Source organism: Struthio camelus, chromosome 9 (assembly GCF_040807025.1).
Source record: "Struthio camelus isolate bStrCam1 chromosome 9, bStrCam1.hap1, whole genome shotgun sequence".
Lineage (NCBI taxonomy): Eukaryota > Metazoa > Chordata > Aves > Struthioniformes > Struthionidae > Struthio > Struthio camelus.
The window spans coordinates 2710792-2738791 of record NC_090950.1 but is presented as its reverse complement, the minus strand read 5'-3'; the positions used below and the strand labels follow the sequence as shown (position 1 = coordinate 2738791).

The window sequence follows — 28000 nt, the reverse complement described above, 5'->3', positions numbered from 1 at the left end:
CGCCCGCCGTGGGCCCCGCCCCGCCCCGCCCGCCCGCCGTGGGCCGCGCCGCGCCGCAGGGCCCGGGGCGGTGGCTAGCGCGGGCCGGCCCGGCTCGGCCCGGCACCATGTCTGCCGGCGGGGAGCTGGGCAACCCGCTGCGGAAATTCAAGTTGGTCTTCCTGGGGGAGCAGAGCGGTGAGCGCGGGCGCGGGGCGGGCAGGGGGCTGCGGCGGGGCGGGGGGACCGGTCCATGCTGGGGGGCTGCTTTGGGGCAGGGGGACCGGTCCATGCTGGGGGGCTGCTTTGGGGCAGGGGGACCGAGCCATGCTGGGGGGCTGCTTTGGGGCAGGGGGACCGGGCCATGCTGGGGGGCTGCTTTGGGGCAGGGGGACCGAGCCATGCTGGGGGGCTGCTTTGGGGCAGGGGGACCGGGCCATGCTGGGGGGCTGCTTTGGGGCTGGGGGACCGGGCCATGCTGGGGGGCTGCTTTGGGGCTGGGGGCTGCTTTGGGGCTGGGGGACCGGGCCATGCTGGGGGGCTGCTTTGGGGCTGGGGGCTGCTTTGGGGCTGGGGGACCGGGCCATGCTGGGGGGCTGCTTTGGGGCTGGGGGCTGCTTTGGGGCAGGGGGACCGAGCTGGGCTAGAGGCGGCCGCAGCGGGGCACGGGGTTGCAGTGGGGTAGAGATGGGGAGGGAGTGAGGCAGGATGGCGGCTGCAGTGCGTCAGGGAGCTGCAGTGGAGTAAGGGGGACAGAGTCAGGCTGGGGGAGCTGCGGTGGGGTAGGGGAGACCAAGCCAGGATGGGAGAACTGCAGTGGGGCAGGGTGCTGCAGTGGGGTGAGGGCTTGGGAGGAACCGATCTGGGCTGGGGGGGGGTACACATTGGGGCTGGGGGCTGCGAGGGGATAGGGGCTGGGAGGGACTGAGCCAGGCTGGGGGGTCGGGGGGACAGCATGGCAAGGGACTGCGGTGGGGTGGTGGGGACCAAGCTGGACTGTTGGGGCTGCAGTGGGGCAGACAGGATTGAGCTGGGCTGCAGTGGGGCAGGAACCTGGGGGGGGGACTGAGCTGGGCTGGGAAGGAGGCCACAGTGGGGCATTGACAGCCAGCAGTGGAGGCCCCGGGGACTGCCTGTCTTTGCCCAGAACGGTGTTAATTCTGCACGTTTCCCTTGTGGCCTGGCAAGGGGAGATGTGGGGGGCTTGCTGCAGCCCCCCCCCGTCCCCCCCGAGCCAGGTAGCAGGGTGTTGCTGCTGGGCGATTGGCTCTGGCTGGCCAGAGGTCAGGGTGTGCTCTGGTAGGGGGGATCCTCTCTGCCTGACCCATGCACTGGTGGGACAAGGGATGCCTGGAGCTTTTCCTGTGGACCGTTCAGGAGAGGGTGGAGGGTTTGCACCAGCTGGGATTACAGGTGAAGGACAGGCTGGGGTCCACCCTGATGCTAGCCAAGCAGCTCAGCTTTCCCTTTGGTGATCCCCTGCCCTATGCTCACTCCTTGGAGAGATTAAAAAGAAAGGAAAAAGAGATGGGGGGGGGGGAATGCTGCAGAGTGAAAAATGGTTTGGCCAATACATGGGGCTCCAGAACCTCCCAGCCTTGCTGAGATATTTTTTTTTCCTGCCTCTATTTTCCTACTCCTGAATTGCCACCTACCTGTGCAAAAGGAAAAATGTTGCAGAATGCAAGAGGATGTCACATGAAGGGCCTGACTGCCATGGGGCAAAGTAATGGTTTTATAACTTCCTCGGTAGCTCCATTTGCAACATCAAGGAAGAGGAATTGCTGGGCTTTACTGTTCCCAAATCGCATGGTTGCAGCTTGCTTTGTTTGTTTTGTTTTGTGTTTTGTTTTGTTTTGGATTTTTTTGAGCTAGTGTAATACATGGACAGTGGTCGTTTCTCAGCCCTTTTGGAAAAGCTAAAACGTTGTCAGGGTAAAGACGATAAAGGTTTGGTGCGTCAAACAGGGAGGATTTGGTGGCAGCCTCAGCAGGAGCCTGCTTGGGCTGCTCTTCAGTTCAAGCCGCCTGATTACAGGCAGCATTGCAGGCTGCTGCCTCCTTAGGGGTGAGCTGAATGACTTCTCGCCCGGCTGATGGCATGGTAGGCTGCTGGACTGCCCATGGTGCCCATCTTGTCTTGCCCTCTCCACTTACTGCTTTGCAATTTTCTGCAATTTCTGCCTTTTCATTGAGAACAGCCTTGTGCAACTGGTGAATCCCATGGAGCCTCTCCGGATGATTTTACTGCCATATGGGCAGCAATTTTTTTTTTTATTTTTAAAGCAGCAAAAAGCTCCCAGATGTACCTTCTGGTGGCTGTGCTGTCCGTGTAGGACATTGCCCGGCCGCAGTCTCTGAGCTGCAGGATACCTCACTCGTTAACAGGGAGTGCTGTAAATACAGCCGATCCCTCATAATAACCATTTGTATTTCAACTGCACAAGACCTTGCTGGATCAGGATAGGAGGTGACAATACACCCTGCCTTCCCCAAGCATCCTGGAGAAGACCCTTGTTTGCATTCTCTGCTTCTGAGCTTTGTTCCCATATGGAACAAAAAAGGTCCCTCTACCCAAGCACCAACCCTTTACCCTGTGGCATCCAGAGCCAGCTGCAGCTAGCAAGCTGTCCGATGATAATCTGCAGATGGATGTCTTCAAAGCAAAAGAATTAGCCTGCATTTTCACAGCGTTCCTCTTCCTCCCCCCATCCATGCGCTCAGTATGGGGAGACAAATTCATGAAACAACAGTCAGTCCCTGTGGAGAGCTAGCTAGGGAAGTTGGATGCTTTTTTCCCCCCCTTTCTGAAATGTGTGTACATGCAAGACCTTTGCTGGGGTACTGGGCTCCTGATGTTTCACTCTGGCGACAGTTGTGATTCTCCCAGTGCCGTGAGGACCATGGGCAGGAAAGGCCCTGGTGTGCAGTTGCAATGTGGTTGCAATGCTGATCTCAGTTAATGGCATTCTAGTAAAGTGAGCACTCTGGATTTCTTCTCTAGGGACTGAACCTGTCATGTGCGCAAAAAAGTTTTGTGCTTTGTATCCATGGATAAAGATCTTCTGATTGAAGTCAGGGGAAGACGCTGGTTACAGAAGGAAAGCTTCCTAAACTGCTCTCTGGGCAGGAGAGGACAATTTCTCCCACTTCAAGGGAAATTCCTCCTGCTCTCAGAGGGATGTGAGGCTGCAGGAACGGCTTGCCCTCGAGGAACTCCTAGCTTCAAGACAGCCATGGTTGGGGGAGATGAACCAGACCTCCCTGGGGTGTCTCTCTGGATCACACGAGTGAGCAGTGCTGTTGCTCCCTCAGTGGTGCAGGGCAGAGCACTAGTTTTCCGCCAGTAGTAACCTTGCTGCTTGCTAGCATGACTAGGAGAAAATATCCTGTGAATCTTGACCTGGGAGCTTGGCTTCTGCTGGTGAAAATCCATATGGAGAAACCCCAGAAGCCTCCATGGTGCCTTGGAAGGATGCAAAGGGCTGAGCCGGTTTGTAGTACTGTGTATACCTGCTGCTTTCTTCAGCATCTTGTATTGTTCAGAATGAAGGAGGTTAAACCAACAACGAGGTTAACATTGCGTCTCATTTCCTTCCACTACTACTTATTTATAGAGGCATTCCCACCCCACTTTCAGGTCAGTGATGAACACTGCTGTTGAGGAAGCAGAAACAAGAGCCTGGTCTGCACTCTGATTCTGTTGGGTGTTATTTCCCATTGGTTTTTGGCGTAATTGCAGTCCAGATAAGGCTCTTCTGTTTGTACCGCTGGATGACTCTGGTGAGCAGCAGCATCTTGCTTGTAAGCCCACTGCTAAAAGGTGAACAGTACTTCTTGCCCAATTTTTTCCTTAAAAAGTAGATTCAACTTGCTGCAAATGCATATGTTTCAGCTAAGAAAAGCAGCTTTACGATTCTGGAAAAGCAGTAGCAATTCTTGCCAGTGTTTTCTAAATGAGGTGTTTCAGCACCCTGATGGGAGATGCTTTCTTTGGTTTTAATTAAGGACAAAAAAAAAAAAAAGTGTTACATATTAGACCAGACTTGAAGAAGAAAGCACTTCCTTGCAGGACAAAGGGTAGTATTTTCTGCACTGCTCTGCTGTTGAGCACATGCATTTCTGCATGTTGCTTTTGGAGAGATCACCTCCAGTTGGCAAAGATGTCTAGCAATTTGGAGACCTGCTTCTCCTGTGGATGCTCGCCCCTTGTATCTACCAACTCTCATGGACTTTCTTTGCTTCCCTGCTACCTCACATATGAGAATGCTGTTTGAATGGGATGCACCAGCTCTCCCTTGCTGCTTTGCTTCACAAGTCCCCTGCCAAAAATTCCCTCCACCTACAAAAATGTGGCTAAGAAGGGACCTGGCTCCCAGCTATATGTCCTTTCCTTGCTCTTCTGGCCTTACTTTTTCCGCTCCCAAGTGTACTCCCAAGGAGAGTCGGTGACCTCTTGAATGCTTCCCTCTATTCTGTGCTTGCTTTCACATGCCCAGCTTTTACTGAGCGTGGCCAGTTTCTCACCGTGACCTGGATTAAACCAGAGAGGAGAAAATAGACATTCACACGTTCAAATAAAACTTAAAAGAGGATTGCTAGCACCTGTCTGCAGTGGAGGGACAGAAATGGAGCCAGAAATAGTTAATGTATCTGTATCCTTTCTTCTTGCATGTAACTGCAGGCAGCGTTCGCTGGGCTGGCCTGTGCTGCAGGCAGAAACAAGGCTGAGTGGATGCATGTAGCATCGCTGGCGCTGTGTTGAGCATTGCTCCGTGATAACCCCAGAGTTGTTCCAGCCTCCAGCCTGTTCCCAGCCCTGGAAGCTGCTGCATGAAGACGGAAACTGCTTCCCTTGCTGGAGGCTGACCGCTAGACACAGCTTAAACCCACACCCCAGGAAATAGAGGGGTTCTGGGTAGGGGCCAGGATATGCCACCCTTGTGCATTACTACTCCACAGGGGTGAGGTAGGGCTCGCTGCATTCAGGGGAGTGGTGTGTTTGCTGTCCTGCGCTGAAAACCCCATGTTGTTGGTTGTCAGTCCTTTAATTTGATCTCAGTGGCGTTCTCTGAGGAACGCATCCCAAATCCTGAGGGTGCTGGCTGTGGACTCGATGCTTGGCTTCAGAGCAAGACCTTCCACAAGAGGTGATGCTGAGCAAGGCGTCCACGTCTTGCGGCTGCAGGTTTCCAGCTGCAAAACAGAGTTCATGCTGTCGCTGTGATCTGTCCCAGTCACTCGGGTTGTAAGCACTTCGGAGTAGGCACCACACCTTCTCTTGTGCTTCCCCTGGTGTTTTTAAATCCTGTGAAAGCTCTGAGAGCAACAGATGATGCCAGAAGGAAGTAAAATTAAGGAATGCCTTGCATATGCAGGGAAACCTGTTCTTGGAAGATTTTAAAGCCTTTCTCAAGCAATAGATCACAGAGACCCCTTTGTATTTTCCTTCTTCTCGGAAGTGTTGCAGTGTCTTCTCCTCTGCTCTCATCAGCTTTCGCTAAGCACTGGTCTTTAGGAGACTGGTGTGCGAAAGCAGAGCCTGGGTACCCCCTCCTGAAGACTATCAGCAGAGGAAGCATCTAAAGGCAAGGACAGAATATTCTTTCCCCAGGACTTCTGTGGGAAGCCCATGCCCGCTGGCGTTCTCTGATGCAAGCCAGGGAACAATGTCATGGCCATAAATATTGTCACAAGGCAGGATCTGTCAGGCGGGTCCATCTTGGATTCATCTAGTCCTCTTTCATATCAATGCCAGGGGCGCTGCCAACACAGCTGGAGAAGGTGCTCCAGAGTGAATAGAGGTAACCCAGGTGTTAGACGTAGCCTAGTTCTGTGGGCTTTGGGAGCCAGGGGATTTTGGCAGTCCCAAGCCCATAGATGTGGTTACTGCAGCTTCCTATGCATGTTCCTCCTCAATCCACCTCAATCCCTCCATTTTTCCACTTATGGCTCTTCCCATAAACATCCCGTGATAAGTTTTGCACATCCCACTATCTCCTTAAAATATCCTTTAATAAGTTTTACGCTATCCCAAACTTCTCTTCCCCCTTCCTCCTGTAATAAGCCCTATACCGTTTCAGGCGAAAACCCCTTTTGTGGTGAGGCGTGTTGAGGGAGAGCGTTTCTGTGGCTAGCTCATCTCAGTGGGTTTCAGATCAGGGACAATGGTCCTATCCTTCTCCTGTGACAGCCCTAGAGTAGCAGGATCAAGGTGCCATGCTCACGGGTGATGTTACTGGGATTCCTCTGCCTGTTGTTGTTCATCTGACCTTCATCAGGTCTTTGCATTTGATGAGAGCATGGAGAGCAGGTTGGCCTGGCTCCAGTCCTGTGCCATCACCCAAGCAGCATGCCGAGGTACCCAGGTGGCAAATCCACGGGAAAGATAACTTCCTTGCCATGAACATTTGCACTAGGTAAATGAATCTCGTGCAGAGCAGGGCTCCTGAGTTGTCCCTCTCATCCCACACATGCAATTGAGATTGGGAACCCTCAGACACATGTCCTGGGCTCTCTGATTTGGGAAACCTGGTTGCAGAGGGGATGGTGAGTGCAAATAGCTCGCTGCTCCTGGGAAATCCTGCCTCCTGCTCTGGAGCTGCATCACGTAGATGGGGGGCTGATGGAGGACGCCTCAGCTGTGGTTCCAGTCTGGTGCCCATAGGAGCTGCTCTGTCTGCTTAACGGTGCACAACATGAGCATGGTGAAGGACTGGGATCCGAGCGGGTTGGTGCGGTGGCCCTGCTGCTTAGGGGGCCATGCAGGGTATGGTGGTGTGGTCTTGGGGAAAAGAAGCTGGGCCTTGCTATGGCAGCGGTCCATACTTACCCATGGGGTGCCAAACAATTGCATGGCTTGAAGTTAGGCTAGCATAGAGACAAATGACTGATAGAAAGAGTCAGTTTATCATAAACAGGCAAGGTGTCTGTTTGCGCTGTTTGGAACATTTTAAATAGCCGTCTGAGGGTTTTTCTTCCAGCTGGGACAAGCAGAGGACTCTTGAATGCTTCCTACCCAGGTCTGGTTTGTGTACCGAGAGAGGCTGTAAATGCTCATCCCGCTCCATGGAGGCGTAGCTGGGCTGGACATAGCTCTGAAGGCACAAGGGACCCTATTCCATTTCCCCTTGCACCCACTCTCCCCATCATGCTTAAATAGCACCAGCTGGTCTAGCAGCAGGTCCCAGAGGTGCCTTTGGCTGACAGCACCTAATGCATGGCTCTCCTGCGCGCTGCCTTGCCTTCGAGGCAGTTGTTAGGTGTGCTGTGCGCGCCCGCTGCCTAAGCATGGCTCATTTGGCAACGCAGGCAGGAGCAGGGCTGTCTCTGCTCAGCAGGGAGGCCGACATGGTTTTTAATTATACATCCGGATAGTTCCGCTTTGCATTCGTTTCTCGCTGGCTCAGTCTGCTCTCTTTTATTTCAGCCTTGCTCCTTCCCCTTCTTCCATCTTTCATTTTCTTAATGTCTGATCTGTGCTTTCCTCTCTATGCCCATCTCATTTCTTTCTGTCCCTTCTTTTTGGTCCGCTCTCCTGTCCCTGTCATCAGGTCTCTGTGCAGTGCTGCTCAGCACCCCCGGGTGAAAAAGTGGTGATGCTTTCCTCCTGCTGCTCCTGCCGTAGACCTTGGAGGGGCTCTGTGAGCTCATCAGTCAGTCTCCTGAGGTTGCTGTGGCAGGGACATCACTGCTCGAGCGCTAGACCTGTCTCTTAGAGCATCTGCTGTGTACAGGGTTTCCCTGCGCCATGCCTCCTGCCCGCCGTCACTATGGTATCAACCAAAGGCTGAGGGGCATAAAGAGAAGAGATGACCTGGGAAGCCTGAAGCTTCTGAATACTACCTACAGTATTCCCAGCTGGCTCCAGGGGCTGCTGCCTAGCATGAAAAGAGTTATCGTCATTTCAGGATATCAGGAGGACCTCAGGTGCCTTGGAGGTGTAACCCCCCCAAGGCCTGGGGGTTGCTGTGTGAAAACAAAGCGACAGCTGCTCAGCTTTGCTGTGATTCCTCCTGGGTTCTTGCAGCAGTGTCCTGGGCAATGCAGTGCAGAGAAGTGAAAGGAAAGCAAAGAAACTCAGAGTTTTGCTTTGGTTGGCTTCTGTGGGTTTTTTGGGCTCATCCTGAAGCGGCCTGTCTCTTGGGCCTGGTCTGTAATTAGCCCGGGGAGAGCTGGACCACGCTGCCCCACTGCTGCTGTGTTTTCCTGGGGACAAGGAGCTGTGGAGCTAGCCCATGGGCTATGGGCTGTGTATGTCCTGGAGCAAGCGTAGTGGGTAGCAGGCATTTGTGTACAGCTATTTTTATGTGCCCGTTACTGGAGGCTGGTTTTGGGCAGTGGTATCTGTGTGACTGGGGGACCCAGGGTGCAGTTAGAGTGTCATTCTTTCCCTCAAGTGGCGCAGCATCCCTTCACGGGATCTGAGCTTCCATTTACCCTCCACTGGTGCAGAATTCATGCCTGGAGAAGAGGTTTTGCGCAGGCATAAGCTCTCTGACCTGTATCTTAGATCAGCTTTGGGTTGCCCAGCTTTACCCTCACACTGTGCCAGTTCAGCTCTTGTGCTGGGACCTGGCTGCGTGCAGGTGCTGTTTCAGGCCAGCGATCGCTCCACAATCGGTCTGTTCTCAGCAAGCTTGCACGCGCTTCTGGCTCCAGGCTGAGGCTTGCAAAACTGAGGCTCTGTTTTGGGCTTAGCCCCAGACTGCCAGAGTGCCTCTGTGCCTGGTGCACAGGCATTCAAGCACATTTTAAATGCTGAAAAATGCAAATAATGTATACGGGACAGAGTTCAAAACTCCTGGGTTTCCATCTCATGCCTTAAACCTGCTCTCAGCCTTTCTTAGAGATGTGTTCTCCCTCCGAGGTGGGCTGCTGCTTCATGCAGCAAAGGGCCACCTGAGAATTTAGGTTTTTCTACTTTTCTCCACCCACCAGCAGTTAGAGCATTTGAGCAGTGGCCTTCACCAGGAGTAGAGAGTAGGACATTGCTGCTGCACAGTGAGGAGCATAGCAGTAGAGCACGAGCTTGAAAGAACAAAATTAGATGCTAAGTGGCATAGTGAACAAAGAACTAGAGACACAGCAGGCAAAAAAAAAAAAAGGTTCTTATAAATAAACTCCAAATAAGCAGAACATAAAGTCCTCCCTTGCTTAACAGAGGAGGTGAGCAAATAGGGCATATCAGAGAAGACTGAAACACTTGATGCTTTTTTTGCTTCTGTTTTTGTTTACAATACTAAAATGAAGGCTAATTGTGATCTGATGCTTTAAGAGAATTGAAGGTTTAAGAAGAAGAGAAGAGAGCAGGCCAGACAGGGAAAGAGTAGATAAATACACCTGCCTTCTCTAAACGTGCTCTTAAACCATGGGGTTTGATGAAACCTGTCTTAAGGCAGCAGTGCAAATGGTCTGTGTCGTTAGCATTGATTGGGGAGTACACAGGTCCCGAAAGCTAAGGAAATTGCTAGACTTGACTCTATTTAAAAAATGGCGAGTGATAGATGTCACATCAATACCTAGAAAAATGATTATATACCTGGAACAAATTCCTGACCTATGTGCAAACACCTGGGAAAATAATCCGATGAGCAGCCAGTGCCCAGTCCAAATTTTATCAGCAGCCTGATTTCCTTCTTCATTGGGTTCCCTGCCCTAACAGAGGAAGGCAAAAAAGTCGTGAAGGTGAAATTTTTGGGCTTTTCTAAGGATTTGAATGGTCACCTCTGAGCATCTTTGGGAGACTGGAGACATCCCACCCAGCTGGACCACCCTTGGTACACCCCAGCAGCTCTCAGCCACTTGGTTTCTGGTGAGGATGCCCAGGCTACTGTTGCTCAGCATTTCCATTAACAAGCTGGGTGATGCCAAGGAGCATCCATGTGGCTGGAAAGGTATTCCAGGTGTTTTGGAGGGCAGCACAGGGCTAGAGCTGGAGAAATGGTGAAAGCAAGCAAATGAATGTACCTCGAGGTACATACAGTGTGTGGGAAGAGGAGACATCAAATATGTGCATGCATGCAAATGGGAGGAATAGCTGGGTAGCAGAAAGGCAATCAACAACAACCTTCTGCTAAAAGCTTGCTCAGCACTGCCCGCAGATGTGGATTTATGGGGGGATTAAAGGGGTGTCAGCAGCTAGGTCTGGGACAGGCCAGGCTGATGGGGGAAGCTCCGAACGAGGCTTTCTAGGCAGAGTGTAGAATCCCTGCTGGAGATTTGTTATAAGAGCAGGTTCAGCAAGCATGTTAGGCATAGTTTAGGTACGCTTGATCCTTCAGCGGGGTGGAGGTTTTCTTCCTGCTTCTGATTCTACAGTGAGTACTGTGGTGGTGTGGATCTTTGACCTAGCAATCATTTCATGGGTATTGGGATTACAAATGTTAACATTTCCCTCTACACTGTACAAGAGAGAGGCTTCACATCTAGGCCTTTTAGCGTGCTGCCAGTTCTTCCACCTTTGCAAGGCAAGGAGGACCAGCCTCACCTCCAAGACAACATGGGGGCAGGGGAACACTTAGACTCAGAAGCAGCCACTGGAGACGCGCGTTCTGGAAGCCGTGGGTTTGGACCAAGTGCAGGGAGTAGACAGACTGGTTGGCGCTCCTGACATCTGCATCGTTTCTGATGTCTTCAGCTGTTCCTGACAGCTTCTCATGGAGCTGCAAGCCAGAAGGTGGTCTTGTCCTTCCAGGGCTCCCAGAGGGAAACCCAGCTCCGGATACGTAAATGGCAAAGTAGCCCCCTTTTTAACCCGAAGCAAATAGTATGGCAGCCACAAGCTAGATGGCAAGTGAGGGAAAACATTAACTCAGTTGTTATTGTTATTCCTGTGTTAAAGCTTGCATGTCAGATCTTGGTCTTGGAAAGCAAACCCTAGCAGTAAAAATACAACTTCTAGACTATTATTCTTGCAAAGAGCCTGTAAAAGCACTGGGCAGCTGTTCCAGGGATATTGGAGCTGAGCTACAGCAGAAAGAAACAGTGGAAAGCAAGGATGCCTAAGAGCAAGAGATCAAACAAAAAAAAAATTGGTGCAAAATAGAGCAATTCCAGTACTTCAGTATCATACCTCAAGGAGCACACCCCTGTGAGCAATGTGGAAACTGGCTTAATGAGGAGATGGAGCAGGTGGTCTCCGCTGCCACCCATGGCAGCTGGGGAACTACAGGGGACTGCCATGGACCCAAGTGCCAGTGCACCAGATTGTGGATCCCATCAGATGCTGATGAAGTCAAAGTGAGCCAAGCAAGGGTCGTAGTCACACCCTGTCCAAAATGATTTCAAAAATCCAGGGGACAGTTAGAAAAGGGTAATGTTATTTGGACTTTAACCGATCTGCTCCCTGTACATAGGTGAGATATGGAAGACCTGCAAATAGAGTTGGCAAGAGTAGTGCTGAACCTTGCTGCAGCCCCATATAATACTTGCTAGGAGGAAATGAACCCAATTAAGCATTATGTTGCCATCAGCACAATATATGTGTGTGCACTGGTACATGGGCTCCTCTTTGTAGCTGGCTTCCTAACCCAAGAGATGACAGCTCCTCAAAAAAGGTGGTTGTGCAGCCACATATTTACTCTTTCAAAGTAGCTCCAGATTTTAGTTGATCAATCCCTTCCTGTTTCCTAATCCTAACTCCAAGATACTTTGAGGGAGAGAAAATAATATAATTGCCAAATTCCTATGGACCCAAGTGAAATCCATTTTGTTGTGTAGCGAGTGTAGAGATATGAAGCCCTGCATGGAGAGGTCTCTGCCAGCTTGCATGATTGCTGCAGACCTAGTGCTGGGAAGCTAACAAAGCTGTCCCTGATGCATATGGGTGAAGTAGCCATGCAAAAATACCCTTTTCACAAAGGTCTGTAGCTTCAGCAATCCCTCTCTAGACTAGAAGCTGTTGAAATAAGTTCACCTCATTTTCTGCACCCACTGTCTCACTTTACTCTTCTCCGTTCCCATGATGTGTCAGTCTGAAAAGCCAAAGGAAGGAAAGCAGGAGCAAAAACTGGGTGGAAAATTTCCAGTGGTTTTCATTAATTGGCTTCTCCTCTATAAGAAGCATTTCATATATTATGACATTAAAAAAAAAAAAAAAGCTGTCAATATTGTTTTCCCCTTTCTAAAATAGCCAGTCTTGCAATCAGCAGGCAGGTTGTGGGCACTCTGGAGTATGAAGACGTGTCAGGTGACAGGCTGTTATCAGGCATTGTGTAAAATGTTTGCATATTTAGAGGTCATGGAAAAAGATGTTGAAGAATGCCCTTTGTGTGGTAAGTGCTGACACACTGTGATCTGCAAAGTCCGCTGTCAGTTTGCTGCACGTTATCGTCTGCTTTCTCCCTAAGCAGGGGCTGAAAAGAGCTTGCAAAAGGCCCAGAGTGAGGGAAGGTGAGTTAGAGGTCAAGGAGGACCCGGATGAAATAGCAGTGCAGATGTCTCTCAAGTCCCAAATGCTCAGAGCTCAGGAGACAAGTTGCTGGGAACCTGAGCAATCCTGTACCAAAAAAATCAGAATATTCTAAAAATGAATAATTGCTGGGGTGGAAGGAGTTTGTTTCCTGTCCCTGCTAATTTTGCCCCCTCTAATGCTTTGGAAGGGCTTCTTCGGGGCACCTGGGAGGTCGATGTTCTCTGCCAAGGTGTGCACCGCCGCACCTGGCTTGAGGGACATTTCCTGGCTGTGACTTTCTGTTTGAGCCGTAGCACGAATGCCTGAGTGTTTCATCCTGCACTTCTCCTGCTTGTGGGCTGGCAGAGGATGGAAGAGCGTGCTCAATTGTTCCGCTCTGCTTTCATCCCCAAGTTGCTTAATTGGCTGCAGACCATGGGAAAAGGATCAACATGTGTATGGGGAAGAGCTGAAAGTAGAGACTGCTTGGCGGAGAACAGCAGTCTGCAAAGTGAATTGCTTGATCAGCTGGATAAAAAGGAAGGAGAGGCAAGCACACAAAGCTGATCAGCTTATTGGGTAATGATGGACCAGCAGAGCCTGGTGGGCTGCTCAGGTGTACTTGTATTTCTGCAAAAAAGATGGAGCAGGAAAAAAAAATTCTGCCAGCTGCAAAGTAAAAACAGGTTAAAAAGTAGGAGGTGAACGTAAGAAGGAGCTGGCCTGTCAGAGATGAATGTCTACCCTGCTCACCTGTTCTTCGGGAAACCTTTGCAGCGAGGACCCTGATGTGCTGGCATGTGCGTGTCATGGCCAAGCAGAGCTGGGAGGATCATGGCCTCGCTTTAGCCATTTTGCTCATCGATACATCCATGTGTGCACTGATTTTCTTTTCTTCGGTCTGTGTTGCTCTTTGAGGTTTCTCTCATCTTGTTTCTCTCATCAGGGGTTTTTCATCTTGTCGTTGTTTGTTGGGGGGTTGTTTCACTAGGCTCTGAAATGCCTGGTATAAGGGCATGTTAGATGTGGATGGACAGTGGACGTCCCGGGGTTTATATGGGCTGGGGCCTCTGGCTATGAGAGAAGATGAATAAACTTTCCTTTTAGGTAGTTTAGCCTTTAATTCCTTGAAGTTTCTTACCTTTTTCTGTGGCTGTTCTGGTATGACTCTGGTGGGGATGGGGAGTTCCTGGGGGGAAACGATCACGCTGAGCGAAGGTGGGATGCCTGTGACACATGCGGTCAGTCGTAATTGCAATGGGTGTGCAAAAGAGCTAGAAGCTACAGGAGAAGCCTGCGGGGAGGAAAAATATTGAGGCTCGCCATGATGTTCACTTAAAATTCTGGGGTTTTCCACTTTTTTGACTAGCAAAATACCGCAAGGGCAGAAAAGGGAGAGAGAGCAAAGTTTAAAACCTTCTCCCAGACTACAAGCATTAAGTCTTCTGTTTCTTGGCCAGAATACCCAGTATGTGGCATTTTGGATTTTTCTATTTAAAAACTCAGAACTTTCAGCACCTGCTTTCTTTGAAATTATTCCTGTTGCCAGAACACCAAGTTTCCCTTGCATCTCAAAGGGTTGGTTGTGAACAATCCTTGCACCACTGTGGGAAGTCGAGATGGCATAGGGCAAGTCCAGAGCTGTGTGCTGGTAAGTAGGAAAGACTTGGCAGGTGCGGGTAGGGATATGGTGCAAGTGTGAGATGAGCAGGGAGCTGTCCTCTTAAGGAGGGGCTTGGGGCAATTTGTCCATCAAATGGCCCCGAGCTGCAGGGGAGCAGCTTGTTCCCCAAAGCAGGATGCTTACTTCAGGCTCCTCCGGTAATAAGCTGGTTTGTCTTCTGTTGAGCCCCTGCTTGCCTTTACATAGGCTTTGCTCTACATCCTGCCTTCATCCCTGATGCAGGGAACCTTTTTTCCAGCCCTGAGTATATACTCATGAGCTGCAGCCATGGTGTGTGAGGAGCGACATGCAGGCAAGCATTTCTGTCCCTGTGGTGGGAGGGGAGCTGGTGCTGAGCTCTTTGCTGAAGGGCTCTGCTTTGCTCCCTCTTGACAGGCACCAGAAATTGCGCCAAATCTACCTCAGCGAAAAATGGTTTATAGCTCGAGTGGGATGGATGTGGGGAGGGGTGCGGTCAGGCAATTCCCAGTCACTGAGTCTTGCTTCAGCATTACCCCTTAGTGAGATCCTGAAACGTAAGCCAAAAATTCTCACTCCTTGCATTGTGGTGCATTTAGGTGAGCTTTGCACGGCTGAGGCCAGGCCCATATGGGCCCTACTCCCTCCAACATCGCTATTTGCAAGCATAGTTGTTAAACCATGAGACACATCTGATCCCTGCAGAAGGTGCAACCCAGGAGGAATTAGCATATTTAATTAAGGTATCTGGTGAGCAGCATCCCACAGTTCCTTAATTAACAGCTGTATCCTCAGGAGGTGGGCTTCCCGAGGATGCATGCGAAGGGAGGTGCAACATGCATCAGCACTTTGTCCGGCAACTGCTGCCCAGGGTGCAAGACATCCTCCTGCCACCCAGGTAGACCGTGCTGCTGCATCATGGGACTGAGAATGGGCAAAAATCCAGTGCAAAATGGAGATTTCTGAACCTGAACAAAGTCTAGTAAGGATATATTGGGGGAGAGGGAAAGCTTTGCGCCCGGGGAGGTTTACTAAGACAGACATGGAAACTTTGCGGGCAAGGCAATGCCTTTCATTTTGAGGATTTGCTTTTGTCTCCTAAAGGTTTGAAAGGACATTGGTTTTTGTTGAGGGAAATGTATCCATCAGCTATGAAAACAGAGTGAGCATGGACTTGTTGCTTTGAAGTCAAGCCATCTGAGGGATCAGCAAACATACGAGTGCTTCTTGCCTGAGTGTTTTTAGGCCCCTCTGGGTAGCAACAGAAATCTCGCCACCTTCTTCCTTTTCACCCCTTGGCTAGTAATGTCCGTGGCTTTCTTTGGGCTAGTTATGCACACGTATATGTGGAAACGTTCTTGGGTGCCAGAGGGGAGTGGGAAGCAGTTCCTCCACCTGAGTGACTGGGTAAATGAACCTGCCTCTCTCTCAGCCTTGTGGAGCAGATCATAGCACAGGACATGCCAGAAACTTTCAGCAAAGGCTGATTGGGAGGAGAGAGGAGGCAGAGACGTATCAGAGTTGTCAGTAGTGGGAGAAATCAGGGTGCTGGGGGCTGGATTGGAAGGTCCCTGCTGGCTCAGTGCCACCAGATGAGGTCGTTAGTGAGGAACTGTGGACTGCACTGCCAGAGTGATCTAGCCCCTCCTCTGCATATTTACAGGGGTATTAGCCCTGGGAGCATCAGAGATGCTGCCTCAGCTCAGGTTTCAGGAGACAGCGACGATGTCTAGAGATGTTTTTTCTCCAAAAAGGATGCCCTGTTAGGTGATCTGCATTCTCCAAGAGCGATTTGCAGACGAATGTAAGGCATGGTCCCTAATTCTTGTTGAGAAGACATGACTTGATCTTCAGAGGTGGCTGGCCCCATGGAGACGCAGGAGTGGCATGTAATGGGAATCACTAGAAGTGCTTGACTGACAGAGGGAAAGCGTACCAAAGAGCTACATGCAGAAGGCTGGATTTCCTCAGTGGTCCAAAACCACTCACACTCCATGAAGTCAGAGGGGCTATTCCCATGTTTAGCAGCACAGTAGCTCACCTAACATGGCCAGAGAAAACCTAACGGCTTCTGTGCCTGTGCTGGCCTGGGGAAAGTGTGGAAGGGGAAGGCAATCATCTCTTGCACAATGTCTGGTGGCTAGACCAGGCAGCCATGTACCAGGACTTTAGCAGGGCAGAGGCAAGGCACAGCCCTTGGGGTCTGCCCTTCTGGAGCTGGAGTGGGGTTGTTTGCACACCTGCACAGCCACCTGCAGTTGCTGACTGTCTCCCATCTGGAGGAACACCTGCTAAATACCAGGAAAAGACTGCACTCTCTTGAGCTGGCAGGTTGCTTTTAGCAGTTATTGTTTCCCAGCATCAGGAAAGGTTCAATTAGAGTTTGGCACTGAGTCCCTGGCACTCTGCAGTGGAAGTTAGCTCCCTCCTGCAGTGGAAGTTAGCTCCCTCCTCCTTTGCCTGTCCTCTCACCATCCTCTGTCCGTTACATTCACAAGCAGCAGCTGAAGGGCAGTAAGCAGCCTACATTCAGCCCTGAGTCCGAAAGGGCTGGGGGAGAGAGGTCTTCACACCTGGGACCAGTCCCTCTTGCCAGGGGCAGTACCACCTACTGCATCAGGTAGTGAAGGGAACCTGCACTTCCCTTAACCCTTTTGCCTGGTGAACCATGCTGGATGGTGACCATCAGTAAGCCTGCTAACTTGCAGATGCATTGCCCTAGCTCTCAACTTCTCCACCTTATCCCTTCTCCTCCTTCTCTTGCAGTTGGGAAGACATCACTGATCACAAGGTTCATGTATGACAGCTTCGACAACACGTATCAGGTGAGAGTCTTGCTGCCTCTGACCCACACTGTTTCATACATGTGCTCTTAGCTGAGCCGCTCGGACTCCTGCCCTTCCCAAGAGACTGGGAACAGGTCCAATGGTGCTGCTGAGGTGGAGCTGGTAGGATGATGTGTCAGCCAGCTAGGCACACCTATGTACAACTCTGCAAAAGGATTTGCATCTGACCTCCTTTTCTGACATGGTGTGCATGGATGAGATCAAGCTGGTCTATTGGAAGAGCAGCCTCTTGGCTGAGTGACAACAGAAGTCTCTGCTCATGCATGGAGGAGAGCCAAAGTCTGTGAGCGTGCTGGGGTTATTGCTGAATTTGCCAGTTCTCACACCACCTGCTCTTGTAATCAATGAGTAAATGCCAGTGATCTCATGTTTCCACGCTGCTCCATGCACATTGCTGAAACTTAGAAACACAGATATGTCATTTTTTTTCCTGCTCAGCTCGTGTGTGAATAGCGAGAGATCCCACTGAATGCAGTGGAGTCGCTCCAGCAGAGCTGTGGTGGGAGCTGCCCCAAATTCTCTGCCTCTTGGCAGATGCTCTTCTTTCTCAATGTGCTTTACTTTTACTGTCATGGTGCTTCCAGACAATGTTGTCTGCAGTCTCTTCCTTTCACCCGAGGGAGGAACATTGTTGTCTCAGAGCGATTTGGTAAAATATCTCAGTCTAAAAGTCCACTTTCCACCACACCTCAGGCTGGCCATGGTCTGGAGGAAATGGCCCAGGGCAGCTGTTCCTTCAAAGACGGATGGAAATGCTGTGCTGAGCTGTCAAGGCAGGCTGCAATCACTCACCTGAAGGTGCATGCAAGGGTACAGCACCTCTTTGGGACCTCTCTGCACACATAATGGCACCTAGTCCATCCTGTGCAAGCAGATCTCCCCTGCCCTGTGCTACAGGCCAGGTCAGTGCTCAGCCAGTCCCAAAATCACAGTGATTATTTGCCTTTCTGTTGCTTCCCTGCATCACTGTATCTGTGAGCAGGGGGTTAGCAGCAGGACAGCAGAGACCTAACTCCCCCAGGGGACAATACAGCCTTCCCATTTGGGATCCTGCTTTCCTCCAGCCCCATACTGACAGCATTTCCAGCACCAGAAATGAGACTGAGGTGTCAGTTTGTGTGAGCTTGGCATCCTGAAAGGACAAGTTGTTTGGGGCAGTTTATGTTCATCCTTGTTCGTGTTCCCACCTGGGAAGTACTTGCTGTGAGTACTGGCAGTGCTGGGGCAGGCAATAGCTCACTAAGTTGCAAGCAGAAAGGGTGTTACTCATGGGACAGTCCTAGAAAAGTAGAGCTGGGAGGAAGGCAAGAAGCTCCAGTCCGTGCCCCTGCCCAAAGGCAGCTTCGGCCTTGCCTGACCCCCTTCGGGACAACCCATTGTCTCACCGTAACCTAAAAAAAAAAAAATGATGGGGAACCCACAACCTTCCTGGGCGCCCTGCTGCGGTATTAGGAAATACTCCCACTGCCTGTTCAAAATTTGCCTTCACCGTCATGTGAGCCCATAGCTTTTTTTCCCTGGCTGCATTGGGTCCTTTCTCTTACTTTCCTCTTCCACAATGCCCTTTCAAGGTCTTTGCAGGCTGCTGCTGCTGCATTACCCCTCAATCATCTCTTTAAACACGACAGCCCCAGTTTTGATGATCTTTAGTTGTGGGACCCATGTTTCTATGGCTTCAGGCACAGTGTAGCGGGAACACAGATGCCATGCTGGGCTTGGCATGATTTTTCTGATTCGTAACCCCTGTTGGATCTTTGCCAGGTGCTTGTCCGATCACCCCTTGAGCCTGTGAAAGCTTTTTGCTGAGCTAGCCACTCTCCTGCCACTGCTGTTTTTCTTTAAAGCCCGAGACTATGCTCAGTTTTAAAAGGTCTCCATTAAGTAGAGGTGAACGTTTCCCTGCAGTGCATCCCATTTCCTCAGTGCCTGCTAGTAGGAACCACCGCTAATGGCCTTTCTCCACATGTGAAGGCAATTCAATTAAGAGGATGTTCTGGCTGGCACCACTGCTTTCTAGCCACCTAATGTGCCTCTGAGACTAGCCGCGTGGCCTATTCCCCCACCTCCCCTGTGCCCCTGTAGGGGACCCAGGTCCCCTTCCTTTTGCAGTGGCATGATCTCATCCTCCATTACCCTCCCTCTGCCCTAGCTCTCCTGCACCAGCTCTGCTTAAGTGATGTTTATCTGAGTGCCAGCAAGAGCCTGAGTGCTGAAGTGAGGTTACTTTCCTTGCCAGGGCCGGGGGCCAGGTACTGAGCTAATCATTTTCCAGGCTCCATCGCTTTTATCTCTTCAGTTCCCCTTTGCCTTTGCCAGGCAATTCAAAACATAGTAGCCACAGGGCCCTGGGGATGTCCTCGACCTCCATGGAAGCGCTTCCAGCTGGAAGTGGCTGTTGGTACAGCTGAGCCAGAGAGCGCTGCCTGTGGGCCTAGCCTGGAGCTTCTGAGGACACCCCCAGGGGCTGTGCTGGCTGGCACACGCTCTGCTCCTGCTCATTGCAGGGGAATCGAAGTTGGGTGCCCTGTGGAGCAGGAGCAACATGGGGCAAGGGGCTGAGCCACCTGGCTTGGCGCTCTCACCGCTGGCATTTCCAACGTGGAGGCACAGAGCTGGCTGGCTAGCCACATCACCTGGATACTGGGTCTGGGCTTGTAAGACGTACTTGATGCGTTTTGCGATTGGACTGCGTTGGTTAGCGGGGCTCTCGGGGATACTTCTCTGCCCACTCACTTGGTTGAAAGCAGAAGCAGAGCTTTAGGTCCCCCCTTGACAACTCTTCCTGCCCTTCATTTCTCTTTTTCTTCTCTTACAGGCTACGATTGGTATCGACTTCTTATCAAAAACCATGTACCTGGAAGACCGGACGGTGAGTAGAGGCAGTTCCCAAATTGCTGCCTTTTCCCAGCTGAGTTCGAGGAGGGCTGTGTGCACCCTGAGCTTTCCACAAGAGCAAACCCTCTCTCGGCCACTGCTTTGGGCTCCCCAGCCAGCCTGAATGGGCACAAAGACCTTTTTGTGTCCTCCCTGGGGCTAATTGTGTCCACTCTTTTCCTGAAAAACATGCGTGGAAAGGGGAAGGAGAGCTTGGTTATTCCCCTGGTGCTTGCAGTCATTATGGAAAATGGCCATGAAAGGTAGTGTTGCTACTTAAAGCTTTGTGATTTATCAATTTGGAGGGGAGAGAATTTAGGATAGAGTAATGTCAAAGAAGATGGAAGCAGATAGTAGGGAGAGGAAAGCCGCAGTGCTAGCGCAGAAACGTAGTCTAACGTCTCTCTTGAGCTGGCTCCATTACCAAACACACTCATGCCAGCCTAATCAAAAACACTGATGACCCACAGCGATAGAGTAGCTGGCAGCAGGGCAGGCAGGTTCCTGCAGAGGGCCACCGAAACGCGGCTCCTGCTAGAAGTACCTTGAGGAGATGCGGTGTTTGTGCAAGCACTGGCCTTGTCCCAGGCTCAAGCTGGTGCCAAGCCATCGCAGCTCTGCCAGCACGCCGCTGGGCTGGCCCCGGGTTGCCCCAGGCCTGCGCAGGCGGGCGCTGCCTCTGCCTCTGTCCTGAGCCAGCTGGGAGTTGCATGTGGCTCTGAGCCCAAGCAAATACACCTGCCTCCCCTCAGGCGTCTGGCCTTGCCTCATCCGCATCCAGCCTTTCCCCAGCCACGGAGGCAGGCTGCTCCCTGCTCTGCAGTGGATCCTGTCGTTTACCTACCAGGCAGGTTCCTCCCTGCAGTTTTTTGGGGACCTAAGAGTAGCAGGGATCTCATGTCATGGGGAACGTGGGGGTCTGTATTCCTTACAGTTCCTTCTGTGAACCTCAGCGTGGATTAACAATTTCACCCAGGGCCTTTTGCCTATCCTGAGCTAGCGGTGTGGGTGCCTCTGGCCAGGTCTGCGCTCCTGAGACCCCATGTTACGCAGCTCCTGACTGATGCTCCCCCTCGCTGCTCGGAGCGCTCTCCTCCACTGGCCCTTCCCTGCCAGTGGAAAGTCCCATGAAAGGGGCAGAAGCGGCTGCTCTCAAGCTTTTGCTGCCCAGAGAGGAAAGAGATGCAGGTGACAACCAAGGACACGCTGCAGGTTGGGGTAGTGTTTTTAAGGGACACCTGGAGCTGAGTTCCCCTGGGCTCCTTTAGAGAGTTCACCCTCAATCACTGTCTCCTATATGCTCCCTTCTGTGTTTCGAGCCCTCTCCTACCACTCTGTTTGCTGACTGTCTCGTTCCCTCTTGCCCTCCGGCAGGTCCGGTTGCAGCTCTGGGACACTGCAGGCCAGGAGCGCTTCCGGAGCCTCATCCCCAGCTACATCCGAGACTCCACTGTGGCCGTAGTCGTCTATGATATCACAAGTGAGTTGGACCTTCTGCCTGGCACCTGGGGCATGATGGGGGTGTTACTGTGCTTATTCGCGTCTGCTGGCTGCGTGGCTGCCACACTGGCTGTAGCAACAGGGCTGCCAGCAGCAGGGTCATTAAAAATGCACTCTGAAGGGGCTGGAAGGTGCTAATCTTGTTCCCAGCGTTATTTGCATTTCCACTTGAAGTGGCGATGGGGTCTCTGGGAAAAATTCATGTGGCAGAAGAGCAGAGCTCCCGAGGCGAGACTGAGCCCAGCCCTTTGTGCCTAGCTAATTCATACAGAAACAGGTTACACTTTTAAGAGGCAATATTATGCTTAGACCTTTCAGACACTTCTGGGTTCGGGGAGCGAGGTGCGATGGCATGCACAATAACCAAAGGGAGTACTGGGTCATCCAGCACAGCTGACACCCAGAGCTCCCCTCCAGGCAAAAGCAGCCCCATCCCTCCTGGCTCGGAGTCCCTGCTTCCTGTTACCCTCACCTCTCCTGCAGCTGGGAACACTGTCTTACCTCTCCACTTGCTCCCCACTCTGCTCTCAGCTCTGTGCCCCCTTCTCCTTGGCTCTGTCTCGCCTTGGAGCACGCCTTCGGAGACACCAGCTGTGTCCCAGTGCCTCAGCATTCCTGCAGCCGGGAAGTGGCCCAGCAGCCACAAGTCCCTTCACTCCAATAAGATACCCCTGTGGCTCTGAGGACAAGCAACTCTTCATGAAGAGGCTAGAGGAGCTAGAAGCAAATGTTTTATGTTTAAACTAGAATTACTTTTCCTACCGCATTTGCTCTGGCAGCTCTGGGTCTGGGCAGCAGCACCAAACCTGGCCCCAGAACACCCCTCAGGGCTGAGCACCTGCACTGTTCTGTGTCCTCTCCCACAGATCTCAACTCCTTCCAACAGACAGCCAAATGGATTGATGATGTCAGGACAGAAAGAGGAAGCGACGTCATCATCATGCTTGTCGGCAACAAGACAGACCTTGCAGACAAGAGGTGAAGCAGGCATCTGGCCGTGATAGTACTTACTGGGGCATCAGCTCGTCAGTGGGTCCTGCATGCCTTTGGGCAGCTGGCATTTTGGGGCAGCAAAAGTCCTGTTTGTGCGCTAGCAGGAAGCCCCTCAAGGCGCGTGGCTCTCAATGCAACCGTGCATGATGCTGCTCTGGGCCAAGCTGGGTTTTCCTGGTCAAAATGGGGTCAACCTGAGGCAAAAGGGTCAGAGGACTTCTTCAGTGAGTTCATTCCAGGCTGTGCAGTGGGAGGCTGCCTGGGGCTGACAGGGTCTTCCTTTTTGCTGGTCCATGATTGAAAAGAGCCTGTTGGGAGGGTAGCAAAGGCCTGAGCAAAGGAGAGACGTGCAGGAGACGTGGATGGGAGGCAACTGAACAGGTGTGGCAGGCTGCAGGACTTGCCCCTTGGAAATGTGGTGAAGTGAGGAGAGCTTGGGTCAGGTGGAAAGCACCATGGCTACCCAGTCCTGTTTTTCCACTGATCTACTGGAAAACTGGCCTGGAAAAATAAGGCAGTGCCTGGGGTGGGGGCACCTTTTGCCTTGACCTTGTGCATCAAAGGCTTTTTTGCAGTGTTAGTGCTAGTGGGGTTAGTTACCTGGCCTCTCCTCTGTATCCTCAGGCAGATAACAATTGAAGAAGGAGAACAGCGAGCCAAAGAACTGAAGGTCATGTTCATTGAGACCAGTGCAAAAACAGGATACAATGTAAAACAGGTAAGAGACCCCTGCTCCATCCAGGACCATGGTAGTGAGCTGGCAGCCATCGAAGGGAGTTCTTGCAGTGGTTCCCTAAGCCCTGCTGCGTATCAGGAGCAAGGGTGAACAGTACAATCCAGCCACAATGCCTGAGGCGAGGTCCACTTGCTTCCTGAGCAGAAAAAGTCTTAGGCCATCACTATTCATATTGCCATAGTGCTCAGATCCCCCAGGCTGCCCCATCGTTCAAGACACAGCATGCCATACAGTATAACAGTATGTACATCTCTGACTGATCTGTGCTCCTGATCCAAGCTGCCACTAAGCCATGTCAGCTGAGAAGGAAGTGTGCTAGTACTAGTGGAAGTCCTAGGAAGTATTGGTGGGGACTTGCCTTCCAGATGGGCCTCAGGGAAACCACGGTGCAGAGCATGTTTGTTAGATGCGCCTACAGTGCAAAGACCAGAAAGGAAGGGGCTCAGCAGAGCTTGTAACCATGCCGGAGCTCCCTTTCAGGTGATCAGTGTGGAGTTTGCATTCCCCACAAGGTGTTTGAACAAGCCAATGCATAGAAACATGTGGCTGCATTGCTCTTGTCTTTGGCAGACAGCCTTGGGTCTAGGCACTGCTGCAAGCCTCCAGAGCCATCCAGGATTTCAACAAAATATAGTGATAATCATCTGTCATTTCCAATAGGTATCTGTTGTGGCCCAGACAAGATAAATCATGTTCCAAGATAGAAACCACCTAATGCTTTCTTCGGCTTGGGAGTTAGGACATACAATCATCCATACTTATCATCCATGTACTGGACCTGGGCTCCCGTAATTGATCATCTTAAATAACACTCACTGTTGAAAGACAAGGAGAAAGCACGATTTTTTCCAATAACGGAAAAAAGAGTTGTAGCATCTCAGGCATCCAAATTGCCAGTTTATGAACATGCACTGCGTACAGAGGGCCTGGCACCTCTTTGGAGTTATCCATAGTAATGGCCCCCTTGCTGCATGCTTGTGGAAAAGAAAGGATCCCATGCACTGGCCACCACTGCCGGGGCATGCTGGGTGGCTAATGTTGAGCCATCGTGAACAGGCTGGGGAGGAGCAGAGGGCCTGGATGTCCCCTTGGCAGCGACGGGCAGAGATCCACTCAGTACAGCCATGTCCATTTATATCTGGCTGGGCCACTCTACTAGCTTCGCCTTCTGCCTGCCTTCAGGCCAGTCTCATCCTCTTGGCAAGAGGGAAATCTGCGGACTCTTGAGCAAAGCCCAGCAGCTTTTCCCTAGGCCTTGGATTGCTCAAAGTGCTGACATACCCTCCCTGTGCTCCTGCAGCTCTTCCGGCGTGTGGCCTCAGCTCTGCCAGGAATGGAAAGTTCCCAAGAGAAGGGCAAAGAAGGAAGTATCCTTTCTAAAATAACCCTCTGGCTCTTTCCACCTGCAGACCCCGGAGGACTTTGCAAATAGAGTTTGGGGCTTTGTTCCCTCTGCCGTACAGGTGAGGAAGCTGGAGGCGGAGGCAAGCAAAGAGGTTTCCCTGAAGTTGCATGGCCCCGCAGCACCAGGCCTGGGCACAGAGTCCAGCCATGGTTCTGCTTGCTGGTCTCGCCACCTCCCCTTGCAGGAGTAGCCAGGACCAGCTGGGATAGCTGCGGGGGGACTCCTCTCTCCTATCTTGAAGGTGATGGCTGAGATCAGTGTGGGAAGAAGCCACAAGAGTTTGAAGCCATGGGACCTGTGTGGAGGGCTGGAGGGAATGTGGGGTAGGCAGGATACAGGAGGCCCTAGGCAGAAGAGGGTGAGCGTTGAGAGGAACGTCTCAAGGGGCGCTGGAGGCAGGCCGGAGAAAGTGTTTGCAGTCATAGGGATGGACGCTGACAGGAGGGACTGCTTGTGGTACTTGGGCTCAGGGCTCGGCCACTCACTCAGGAGACACTGGGGTGAGGACTCTCAAAGGTAACTGATATAAAGCACAAGAGATTCCGTCCCACATCTGAGGGGGGAGTTTGGTTTGTCGCATGGGGAATGCGACAGGTTTTTGTTTGTGTGTGCCCGCTGTGCATTGCACTCAGGCTGAGATCACTCTTCCATAAGTGTTGTCACCAGCCTGCTTGCTTCACTAATTGATTGCTTCGTGCACATACAGTAGGGTGCAGGAAGCAATGTACAGTCTCACCTGTTTAGACTCAAAACAACTCATCCCTTCTGTGCTAGCAGGAAAGCCTCTTTTAAGGTGAAGAGTGTGAGAGTACGTTGAGGGGCATGCTCAGTGGAGGCTTGGTGTTGGTGAAGCATGAGGAGAACCTGCGTGGACTAGCCCTGGCTCCAACTGATGAAGCTTTTGGGATGCTCAGCTCCCGAATTCAGCATGCTTTCTCAGGAGTTTGGTTTCAAGGCAGGAGATGTTTCTTGGTGAAAGCAGAAATACAGATGCTTGAACCAGTGTTCTTACGTCTTGACAAAAGTGTTTCTCTCTGATATGCCAGGTACCTGCATCCATCCTGCATCTTACTCCAGTTTCCACAGTACTCAGGAGGGATAAAAGCTATGATCTGGGGCCGTCCTCCAGTAAAGAGCAGCCTTATGCAGTGATCTCCCTGTGCATGGGCTGTGAAGGGCGGTAACCAAGACAGTGGTAACCAAGACAGTGCTCCCTTTTACAGTGAGTGAATCTCAGGGCAAGGTCCTGAAACAATATATTTGCAATTAATTATATATAATATACTGCAATTGCAGTATAAAGCAATTTTAGGTCTGTCTTTAGATGGCTGTAATGAGCAGATGGCCATACAATGAAGGCTGTAGGATCTCAGCAGTGCTGCCACTGAGGCAGCCTGGACTGATGGATAAGCATAGGGTTATTTCAACCCTGGCACAGGGCTTTGCACTTCTCAGTACTGAACTTATGGAGGTTGCTGTTGGCCCTATCCTCGTGTCCTTCAGGGTCCCGCTGGATAGGAGCTGTGTAGTTTGACCTGTCAGCCGCCCATCTTTCCCTCCCAGTTTCATATCATCCACAGATGTGCCGAGGGCATGCTCAGAATCAACATGCAGTTGTCGATGAAGATGTTGAATGATACAGGCACTTTGTACTGAGTCCCACGACCCTCTGTGTGTTGCTGGCCCTGGCCAGATATTGAGCATCCATCACTGTCCTCTCCACCCATTCATCTGGCTCCTGCAGCTTCCAAACATGAACGCTGCAGGAGATGGTGTCAAAAGGCTTGATAACGTGTGTGTGCGTGCGTGCGTGTGTGTGTATCTACTGCCTCTCCCTCATCAACGTTGCTGGCCTTTTTGCCATAGGAGGATTTGTGCTGGCCTCTGTAAATCCATGCCTCCCATTCTTAACGACCATCCTATCCTTAACAATTTTGGAACGGGTACTCCAAGAGGATGTGTTGTGTGACCTTTTTTTTTGCAGGGACTGAGGTGATGCTAACTAACTGACCCACGGTTCCCCAGCGATCCCAAATCCAGGTCATTCCCAAATAATAGTACACTATTGGCATAAGAGTTGGGAAGAGGCTGAGAAAGCAGGAAGCTCGTGACAGAAACTGCCAGCAGGAAATGATTCCCCTTCACCAACAAGATGCATTAACCCAGTTCTCGCATCCCCTTTGTCCAAGTGCCACGCAGCTGAGAAGAGCATTATTTGCCAGCTGTCCAAGTGGCTGGCTAACAGCTCTGGTCCAGTTAAGCCTTATTTAGGATGTAGAAATTGGCTGAAGGACAGTGGTAATGCTCCTTGTGCTGGCAGGGAACAGGCTGTAATCAAACAGGAGGGAGTACTGCCCAGTCCCAGCACATTGGCCCCAGCATTTGCCCTGATGCATTTCATTCCTATCTGGATGAGCTTTCCTTCTTTTTGCTTACTTTAAAACTTTGCAGGCTGTTTTGTCCCACAGGAGAAGGGGAAGCTGGGCAAGCATCATGCTGATGCTTCCTAGAGCGCAGCCATGGTTTAGGTGATGCTCTCCACCACCTTCTTCTCAATCGCCACGGAGATAGCAAGGGCGAACTTTCTGCTTCAGCGTTGCCACTGAGTGTTTCAAGTCTGGGATGCCCCAGCAAACAACCTGGCCAGAATCTGATCAGAAATTCTGGTGATAGCTTGATTTTTTTTTTCCATTTGTTTCCCTTTCTAGAGTACCCCAGTGTTTTGGGGTTGTTCCCCCCCCCGCCAGTGGTATTGTTACCCACCAGGTTAGCGTTACAGCAGGCAGGCACCATTGGCAGCTTTCGCTGTAACGCTTAAGTGACCTTCCTTAACTCTGTTTTCTCTGCCTTCGTCCCATCAGTGGTTGACATTAAGTTGGACAAGCCCCAGGAGGCACCAGCCAGCGAAAGTGGGTGCTCATGCTAGTCCAGAGCAGTCAGGTACCTGCGATGTCCCATGCTCAACCCCTTGCTGCCTACAGAGGCCACCAGAGTTGGCAGCTGGGAACTGTTATTTTTTGCTCTCTCTGGGGCAAGAAGATTGGGAAGTGTGGGGAAAACGTTCTCATCACAGTCATGTCTCTTACCTGCAGTTATCGAAAGTTTGGGGGTTTTTTTGATTGTCTTTTTTGTTGTAAAATAGTGGGCTGGGGAGGAAGGTGGTTAAAAATTACAACTAAAATCGGCTGTACAACTGCCAAAATAAAATATTGAGAAATAAATAAAAGCAGGGGGGAGGGGCTGTCATTTGGGCTACAGAGTTGTTTGCCTGGTGAACCGTTATAACCTGTGGGGAGGGTGGGGAAGCAGGTTCTTGTACCTTTTTCTTGTTTTGTGCTTCTCTTTTGAAGGAAGCTTTGGATGTTGGTCATCGGTAAACTGCTGTCCAGCCAAGGGAGCAGGGTTTGTCTCAGCACTGGAAAATGGCATGGATCAGGCACCCACCACCCTCCTCCCCCTCAGCGTGCGCAAAACACTGTCTGCTGCTAGCAACTACTAATAAAAAGCAGTGCAACAAGGCACGTTGCAAATAAGCCAACCCAGAGTATGTGCGAATGTGTCAGTCACTCTCCATAGGGGCCCAGAGTTTGAGGGTAGTGGTTTTCCCTGGGATGGTGTAACACCTCTTCTT

General features: G+C 51.4%; 1 protein-coding gene across 5 annotated transcripts; it reads left to right on the top strand.

Moving 5' to 3' along the window:
- Window positions 1–27913, top strand: RAB6B (RAB6B, member RAS oncogene family). 5 transcript variants are annotated; one of them, XM_068953731.1, is made up of 9 exons: window positions 1–177; window positions 16782–16840; window positions 19677–19730; window positions 21110–21215; window positions 22102–22213; window positions 22853–22946; window positions 24265–24331; window positions 27231–27309; window positions 27720–27913. In XM_068953731.1, exons 1-8 carry the CDS (start codon window positions 108–110, stop codon window positions 27293–27295), a joined length of 627 nt encoding a protein of 208 aa, XP_068809832.1. In that variant the 5' UTR covers window positions 1–107; the 3' UTR covers window positions 27296–27309; window positions 27720–27913. The 5 variants fall into 5 exon arrangements, with proteins under 5 accessions (XP_068809832.1, XP_068809836.1, XP_068809834.1 ...); XM_068953735.1 differs by lacking the exon at window positions 27720–27913 and having other exon boundaries at window positions 36–177; window positions 24265–24427; window positions 26354–27309; XM_068953733.1 differs by lacking the exon at window positions 27720–27913 and having other exon boundaries at window positions 36–177; window positions 24265–24427; window positions 25416–27309.
- Window positions 27914–28000: the final 87 nt, after the last annotated feature.